This window comes from Cyphomyrmex costatus, unplaced genomic scaffold (genome assembly GCF_001594065.2).
Source record: "Cyphomyrmex costatus isolate MS0001 unplaced genomic scaffold, Ccosl1.0 scaffold237, whole genome shotgun sequence".
Taxonomy (NCBI): Eukaryota; Metazoa; Arthropoda; class Insecta; order Hymenoptera; family Formicidae; genus Cyphomyrmex; species Cyphomyrmex costatus.
This window is the reverse complement of record NW_017276444.1, coordinates 445-10,269: the sequence shown is the minus strand read 5'-3', so window position 1 is coordinate 10,269 and position 9,825 is coordinate 445. Positions and strand designations below refer to the sequence as shown.

The window sequence follows — 9,825 nt, the reverse complement described above, 5'->3', positions numbered from 1 at the left end:
ATTACATTAATTATATTAAAATAGAAATTGTAATTATTTTATTTTATTAATTAAGACAATATATTTTGCAATTACTTACTCGCATCACCTTTCAAGTCTACGGGAAATTGCGACCAACTTTCAGGTGGTGGCGCTTGAATTTTTATTAGATCCTGAATTAATTTATAATCTTCCGTTGAATATGGTGGAGGCATACATTGTACTACGCAAGAACCAAACTTGTGATTGTATGTAATCCATGAACTTGGTACGCATTCTATCATTTTACAACCATTCTTAGTTTTTTCATTTCGAAATTCTATCATTTTATACAACGTGTCCGAATCTGTACTTTTATTCACTAAATAAAATAACTATAGGTCAGGATTGATTGCTTAAAAGTACGATGTTTTCTACACGTGCAATTAAAACTATCATCGTCCAAATCATATTACAAGTTACTTATTTTATATACTTACTTTTTGAGCAGCTGAATATAACACTTATGACACTTTATGACACTTCTAATTATAAATATTATGTGTCTCATTCGGTAATCGGTGTTTTTCGTACACGTCTTGTTCACTCGATCACTAATGAAGTTAGAGGTTATTGTTTACTGGCATCCCGCGCTTTTAGACGCGCGCGTTCTCTGACTGAACAATTGCCTATCGTGATAATCACGTGCTGATTGGCTTGACTCATGCGTCCCATCCAATTAGAGAATGAGACAGAAAGTTGACGACTCTCTTATTATAAGTTCTCTAGTATCTAAACAATGAATGCCGGATGCTTATAAATGAGGAGCGTAAAACGCTTTATCTCAGGAGCGTTTATATATATATATATATATATATATTATATATATATATGTATGATGAAATCCCACCCTGTCTAACTATAATTATACATATAATAATTACGAATATTCTTAACCATGGAATTTCACAAAAGAGAAGCAGCTCGACGTCGAAAGAGAAAATATCGAGCTATCGAAAAAGAATATAGGACGGATTAGAAGGAAGTGATGGCGGCGCTACTACAAACTCATGGAAATGAAACAAAAGAACCTTTACAAAGTATTTTTTCCTGTTATATAATTAATTGATAACAAAAACTATAAATAGAACTATTTATAACTTATTATTTTTTACTATTTTTTATATTTTTTATTACTGTCTAGAATTTAAACTTATATAAAAATTTACATAAATAGTTCTTAAATAAAATAATGGGATTAAATTTTCAAATGTATAATACAAAAATAAAATATCTTTTTATAGAACAAATTAACAACAATGAATTAGATTCATATTTACATATCACCGAAGACGTTCAGGAATTTGAGAGACAGACAGTAAATTTTCAAGAAATTGTATTAGAAGCTGATATTCATAGTGAATTAAAAAAAATGTCACATTACCAATAAAAGCAGATGATGACAAAATTGAATTACAAGCTGATCTTCATGATGGGGTAAAAGAAAGTGTCGTCATGCTACCATTAAACACAGATGACAACACAAGTGAAATTGAAGCATTAAAATCATGGGCTATCGAAGAAAAGATTAATTCTTCATCTGTAGACAAATTATTAAGAATTTTACGGAAAAGACTTATTCCAGAGCTACCAAAAAGTTCGAAAACTTTTTTAGGAACAACATTAGCAGATTACCAAATCATTGAAATGGAAGATTATTCCACTGATATTACGGGTGAATTTGTTTACATGGGTATATCAGTTGGCCTTCAGTCTTGTATTACTAATTTCCACGAAGGAAATATTGAAATAATTATCAACATTGATGGACTTCCTTTAACACGTTCTTCAGGAAAATGTTTTTGGCCTATTTTATGTAAGGTACATTATATACCTGATGTTTACAAGCCATTCATAGTAGCTATTTATTGTGGTAATAGCAAACCCAAAGACTTATCACAATATCTAAAACAATTTATAGCAGAATTAAATTATTTGCAAGAACATGGAATAAATCTTTTCCAAAAAACGTTTATTGTTAAATTGAAATGTTTTGTTGCGGATACTCCAGCACGATCTTATCTTAAATGCACTAAAGGTCATGGTGGGTATAATGCATGCGAAAGATGCACTATACATGGAATTCGGCATGTTATTAACAAAACTTCAAAGGTAATATATCCAGGTGTCAATTATGCAGCAAGAACGAATAAATCATTTCGAAATAAAAATGATCCTGAGCATCACATGGGAGAAACTCCTTTAGAAAATATAAAACCTGCAATAGATATGACAACTATTTTCATTCTTGATTACATGCATCTAGCCTGTATAGGTGTGATGAAGGAATTGCTTGAAATGTTAATGTACGGTCCTTTAAAAATTAGATTATCTCGTACTCAAAAAGTAATAATTTCGCAAAGGCTTCTTTCTTTAAGATCACAAATACCATCAGAATTTCAAAGAAAAACCAGATAACTTTTTTGTGTTCGTCAGTGGAAAGCTACAGAGTTTAGATTCTTTTTATTGTATTGTGGACCTATTGTTTTGCAAAATATTATTTCCAAAAATTTATATAGGCACTTTTTACTAATACATTTTTCATTCAGAATTTTATGTTCCGATCGACTTGCAGTACAATTTAATGCTAAGGCTAAAGAATGTTTAGAAAAATTTGTTTTACTTGTACCAGAGTTATATGGTAAAGAAGCTCAAGTTTTAAATATACATAATCTTGTTCATATAGCTGATGATGTTTTGAATATGGGATGTTCTTTAAGTAGAATCAACTGTTTTCCATTTGAAAATACTTTAGGCAAAATAAAACGAACCCTTCGAACTTCTGTTAAACCATTAGCTCAAATTTGTCGCAGGGAACATGAAAGAACGATATTGAAAAAACAAATTTCATTGCCAAGTGAATTTAAAATTCATGAATTTAAAATCAATAATACTACCTTACACATTACTAAAGTAACCATTAATTTTTCGATTCTAATTACAACCAGAACTCCTAATAACGTAGTTCTTTTAAACAATGGTTATGTAATGAAAATTGACGCAATGTATGGCTCTGAAGCAATGGCATCGACAATTTTTACTCGTGGAAAAGTATGGCTGTCAAAAAAGAAAGTATATACTTTTCCTGAAAATTCAACTATCGTTGAAATGTGGAAGATTGATTCGAAGTCTACGATAATTTAGTTTTTCCACTTAATCATGTGCAACAAAAATTAATAATTATGGAAATTGCAAAGCCACTAAAACCTAATTAGATGTTTGTTACATCATTTCTTCACCCGTATTAATTAATACTGTAAGAACATAATTTTATTTTCAAATATATTCCAAACTTGTTATAATTTTATTTTAAAGTTATATATTTTTAACCAGTTACATGTATTACATGTGCAGCAGTAATAAAACATATTGATGTCTAGTACTGTTATTGTAGTTATCTTTGTATTTATTACTTTATGTAAATAATTATAAAAAAACTTCATATAGGTTATTATACTAAGAATAATCATACATTAAATTGTTATCAGAGAATAGTCGAGACCGAATTGGTCCCTATATGGGCAGCAACTGGGCAAGCCTAAGTAACTATCTTGTAGAAAAAATGGAATCCAAATCAGGCCCTGCTAGGACCGCGACTAGGAAACTTAAACAAACCTTTATTTTGGATACCTCAGTAATGCCCATAAAAGACCAATATTAAATATAGAACTCCCGGATAAAGTTCTACACAGATAAATTGGCCCTATATGGGCTGCAACTGGGCAAGCCTAAGTATTACCATCTTGGGGCAAAAATGAAATCCAAACCAGGCCCTGCTAGGGCCGTGACTAGGAAACTTAAGTTAATTTATCCTAACTATACCCTAAATGGGCTTGAGTTTGACAAACCTTTATTTTGGATGCTTCAGTAATGCCCATAAAAGGCCAGTATTAAATATAGAATTCCCGAATAAAGTTCTACACGGATAAATTGGCCCTATATGGGCTGCAACTGGGCAAGCCTAAGTATTACCATCTTGGGGCAAAAATGAAATCCAAACCAGGCCCTGCTAGGGCCGTGACTAGGAAACTTAAGTTAATTTATCCTAACTATACCCTAAATGGGCTTGAGTTTGACAAACCTTTATTTTAGATGCCTCAGTAATGCCCATTTGGGACCAGTATTAAATATGGAATGCCTAAATAAATTTCCATACGGGTATGTTCGTCGTCGAGGAAGTATAAGTGTCTACGTATTTGATTTCGAGGAAGAGAGTGTCCAGGTGTTCGCCTTCGAGGAAGTGGGTGTCTAGGTGTTCGCTGTCGACGAAATAGGTGTCTAGGGGTTCGCATTCGAAGAAGTGGGTGTCTACGTGTTCGACGTTGAGGAAGTGAGTGTCTAGGTGTTCGCCTTCAAGGAAGTGAGTGTCTAGGTGTTCGCTGTCGGCGAAATAGGTGTCTAGGTGTTCGCCTTCGAGGAATTAAGTGTCTAGGTGTTCGTCTTCGAGGAAGTGGGTGTCTACGTGTTCGCCTTCGAGGAAGTGAGTGTCTAGGTGTTCACCGTCGAGGAAATGGGTATCTAGGTGTTTGTTTGTTTGTAAGAAACGTCGTCGTCGTTGTCATCGTCATTGTTGCCAGCTACGAAGTGAGGAAATACATTCTGAAATTTTTGGGTGAAGGAATAAATGTGGTCGCGACGGGTGTCTATAAATCTATAATATCGACCGCTGCGATCTGTACGATTGTTAAAGTCGGATTAAGAGTCTCGGCAATAACAAAGGATTGAGGTTAGGAAGTCTGTTACATCGATGACATAGACGAACACGTAAATGAGGTTAGAATAAATAAATATTTTCTGCTTTATTACACAAATTCTCTGCTGTAAAACACATTTTCTGATATAAGAATACAAATTATTTTCTGTAGTATACATAATTTTACAGCAGAGAATTTGTTTTGTTTATTCAGGCAAGGAAATCTGTCGTATCGATGGCACAGAGGAACACGTAAGAGTGAATAAATAAATATTTCCATTGCTGTCATTATTTATTATGTATATATGGGGCATTCCACGCCAAGTGGGCCACTCATTTTGCGAAGTTTCATGGATTTCGTTCATATAGCTTGAACTTGAAGAGTTTGATGAATAAAGGCTCTATGACGAATAATATACCTGTAGGCCAACTGGTTGCTGATCTATAGAGCCGTCAATTTTTGGGCTTTCTCGTCTCAGCGCTCTTTTCGCTTGTCATTAGTGGGCATGAGAGACAAGTTTGAAAATGAAATGTAGAAGTTACCTTATAGAAAATTGAACGCTCTTTCACGTAAGAATACTTTTTTTTCGATCAGACCGGTTTACGACGATGTTTGTCAGTTTTAAAGTTTTCAAAATGGCGGCGCGCCTAAAAGGCCAGTCTCAATTTTCTTTTAATATAGCTCAAAATGTAGCTCCAGGTCTCTACTTTGTTACTCTAAAAGGACTTAATGGGACACGCATTCGTTTGGGAGTAAGAGCTAGGAAAGTGAGGAAAATGAGTGGTGCGGCAGGGGGACGGAGCGATATTACCTCACTTTCCTAGCTCTTACTCCTAAACGAATGCGTGTCCCATTAAGTCCTTTTAGAGTAACAAAGTAGAGACCTGGAGCTACATTTTGAGCTATATTAAAAGAAAATTGAGACTGGCCTATTAGGCGCGCCACCATTTTGAAGACTTCAAAACTGATAAACATCGTCTTAAACCGGTCTGATCGAAGAAAGAGTATTCTTACGTGAAAGAGCGTTCAATTTTCTATAAGGTAACTTCTACATTTCATTTTCAAACTTGTCTCTCATGCCCACTAATGACAAGCGAAAAGAGCGCTGAGACGAGAAAGCCCAAAAATTGGGTGGCCCACTTGGCATGGAATGCCCCATATGCAACAAAAGAATATACACTTTATGTATGTTTACTATGAACTGGCTTTAATAATGTATGAGTCATTTTTCATGGTAATATGTACCATTTCATTATCTTTCAATAATAAAATGTATTACGTTAAAATAGACAATTTGGTATAAGAATTCTTTTAAAATTAATATTGATAAATTGAATAAAGGCCAAATGACGGTCAAGCAAGATTTAGGTTGCTACAATAATGTGTGAATTTATATACTACGTATGTAGTCTTCTTTAATCGCGCGCCGAAATATTTTCAGTCTTTTACAAACGCAACTCTAATAACTACCGTAGTAATATCACTAGTTAAATTGACAAGCAATTTAACGATATTTGATGCTTATAACATCTTATTAGATCTTAATAATATATTGAAAGACATATATTAAAATTTAATATTAAACTAATGATAATTTAAAATCTGTGAAAAATAAGATTGCGAAGAATATCACAAGTTGGCGTTTCGTCCCGGCTTCCACTACTGGACTCATCAGTAAGGTAATGTAGTGGGAGCCTACCTTAGACGCCAGGGAGAGATATTAGAAAGATGTTCTATATAAACAGATAATTATGTATCTTAGCACTTGCGAGAGAAGCAAGCGTAACTATAGAGGCTCTGTAGGCTAATTGACGAAGTGATATTCTTCACAATGCTCCCGTTTTTAAGTAATTAACAACGTATTTTGCAGGCACGTTGATTTTAAAAATTACAATATTTGTAGGACCGTTAGTGTTTCGAACAATAAATTGAATAAAGGCCAAATGACGGTCAAGCAAGATTTAGGTTACTACAATAATGTGTGAATTTATATACCACGTATGTAGTCTTCTTTAATCGCGCGCCGAAATATTTTCAGTCTTTTACAAACGCAACTCTAAATAACTACCGTAGTAATATCACTAGTTAAATTGACAAGCAATTTAACGATATTTGATGCTTATAGCATCTTATTAGATCTTAATAATATGTTGAAAGACATATATTAAAATTTAATATTAAACTAATGATAATTTCAACATATTATTAAGATCTAATAAGATGCTATAAGCATCAAATATCATTAAATTGCTTGTCAATTTAACTAGTGATATTACTACGGTAGTTATTTAGAGTTGCGTTTGTAAAAGACTGAAAATATTTCGGCGCGCGATTAAAGAAGACTACATACGTGGTATATAAATTCACACATTATTGTAGCAACCTAAATCTTGCTTGACCGTCATTTGGCCTTTATTCAATTTATTGTTTGAAACACTAACGGTCCTACAAATATTGTAATTATTAATATTGATCTTTTTTGTGATTTATTTTTAAAATATAAAAAATTGTTATAACTTAATCTGTCACCTAGAACATTATATTTGATTCAAGATTTTGGAGTGTAAGTTAACTAGTTTTCAATCACGTATATCTTCATAAATATACGTTTACAAATTATTATTCTAAATAATAATTAATATCGTGAAGAAGGATTGTTCTGATAATCAATTTCGTAATAACATTGTACCAATAAAATCTATTACATATAATCAAATACGCTAATAAACGTAATTTCTCAAAAAAATGATTGAAATTATTTAAATTATTTATATATTTCGCAGGTACACAATTTATAAGTAATTGATCAAAATGGTGTTCAATTTGGAAGAGGAAATACCATAAAACGATAATAATATAAAGACATTAGATCCGAGTACATTGAAAGTTCTTGATGCTAGTGCTATAATCTTGAATGTGACTAATGCAAAGCTTGTCGACAATAATGTTGCCCTAAATAAGAGTGGTATCAAAATAGCTGACAAGCGCAGTAGTACATTAAAATAATAAAAGTACATTAAATTCTGAAGGTAATGCAATGCAACCGACAATTTCGACCTTAGAAAACAAATTGATATATCATTGAAGGTGCTAATTCAAAGTGAACATTCATAAAATATCCTTTTGTTGCATATATACTGTGACATGACATTTTGTCAGTCACTCGGAAAAGCAGCATAAGGCGAGATCCTGGGTCCTTCAGAGTCAATGGGCGAGCGCACAAGTGAATGTGCGACATTATTATTTATTTTTATTTCCTTTTTGCGATTATTATATTACTTAATTTTATTCTCTTTTTGCGATTATTGTATTATTTCCTTTTTTTTTCTTCTTGTCGCTATTTAGTTAAGTTTTAGTTAATATTAAGACGATCCTAAGCTCGGATTTTGCCGTAATTCACGATCAGAGCCGGTGGCTACGCTGTATTCTTATGTTCGGCCGCCTCACCTATCGTTAGAAGAGAGAAGACGTCGCCTCCTACGAGGAAGAGATTGCTGTATGAAGAATTTGGCTGAAGTCACGAGAAGCGCAGTACACGCAGGTCGTATTATTTCATATTTGTTACTAATGTCGCTATTATTTGGTGGATTATCGCACCCCTATTGCAGACGCCTCGGAGAGAGACGTCAGCTGGGAACGGACTCACAGGCAGGACATCCGTCGAAACGCCGTATCCCACAACATTGGAAGATACCTTTATTTATTATTTTAAACTAGTTTATTTATTATATATTTTTTATTATGTGTTGCGACCCTTATTTTAAACTGTTTAAACTAGATTTCTACGATTTGTGTATATTGTTATTAATTAAATCTATCTTTTTAAATTATTTTAAACTTTTTTATATAACTATCAGCAATGGGAATTGTTTTAAATATTATGTTATGAAGGTATGTAGCTAAGTTATAAAGAGGACTATCTATTGACGAAACAATATAGTTCGAAACGGACAGTTCGGTTTGTGTACCTTTCGTAATGCACAAGCTTCTGGAAGTGAACCATTAGAAGCAGGAGGGGGAATGGAAAGTTACTTTTTAAAAGTAACAAGTTACAATTACTTGTTACCGAGTAAAAAAAGTAATGACTTACTGTTGTGTTACTAGTTATCGCTTTTTAAAAGTAACTCGTTACAGTCATCGTTATTCGAAAATTAACCCTCCGTTACTTTTCCGTTACTTTTTAAAAATCAATCTGAAAATGTACTTTTGCAATATTTTTTGTTTAAACGTTAATAAAAGCAATATATATAGCATGTATAACAATGAGACACTATGCATAGTTTTATTTTCTAGTTTTTTTTTTAAACACAATTTCGTAATTCTGAAACCCGTAAAATATGCAGCAAACTGAGATGTACATATATTCAATGTATCATATACTAAGATAGAAGTGCAAAATAATTCCTGGAATAATGGTACTGTATATATTTCTCAGATGTCAAAGATCACTTTAGGATCGCTACAGCAGTTGACAGCTAAAATATTTCAGGAATTTTTTTATACTTTGTACAAAACTAGAAGATTATTATATAGGATTGTATAAGACTATCTGAATCACAATATAAGTTAGAAATTAAAAGAGAAATTTAGAAATACGCATAATCTCTTTATTATAATACAGCTATATTTCTACTTAATCTATACTTTTAACTGTAAATCAAACCAGTTTCACCAACGCCAATTACTTAATCGACTGTGAAACTGACCAATCACATTTGCTGTTTAGTAGAACCATCTTTAAAAACCTACATTATATTATTCTTATTATTTACTTAAATCAATGATATGTATTATTTGTATAAAAGATTTGATATCAATAGTCGGCGCCAAGTTATTCTACCTTATTATTTACTTAATTTTAATGACATTTATCATTACTATACAAGATTTGATATCAACAGTCGGCGCCAAGTTAAATTCTACCAAATTAAAAAGTAAAACACAAGTGGTATTTTTAATCTTTAAGAACCCATATAGTACTATTATTTAAATTCTACTAACAATAAATTAAAACGTAAAACCCATGTGGTACTATCTTTATCTTCATACAATGAAACCTAAGTATGATATATGCCTTTGTATTCTTATTGAAAGATCTTTCTATTCCAAACCA

General features: G+C 32.3%; 1 protein-coding gene across 1 annotated transcript; it reads left to right on the top strand.

Annotated features, from left to right (window-relative positions):
- The first annotated feature begins 1,473 nt into the window (after positions 1–1,473).
- Positions 1,474–2,436, top strand: LOC108774164 (uncharacterized). The gene has a single exon (XM_018540202.1). The coding sequence runs from the start codon at positions 1,474–1,476 to the stop codon at positions 2,434–2,436; it is 963 nt and encodes a 320-aa protein (XP_018395704.1).
- Positions 2,437–9,825: the final 7,389 nt, after the last annotated feature.

Excerpts from the sequence above, each read along its gene's own strand:
- LOC108774164 (XM_018540202.1), top strand. The coding sequence starts at position 1,474 with ATGCTACCATTAAACACAGATGACAACACAAGTGAAATTGAAGCATTA.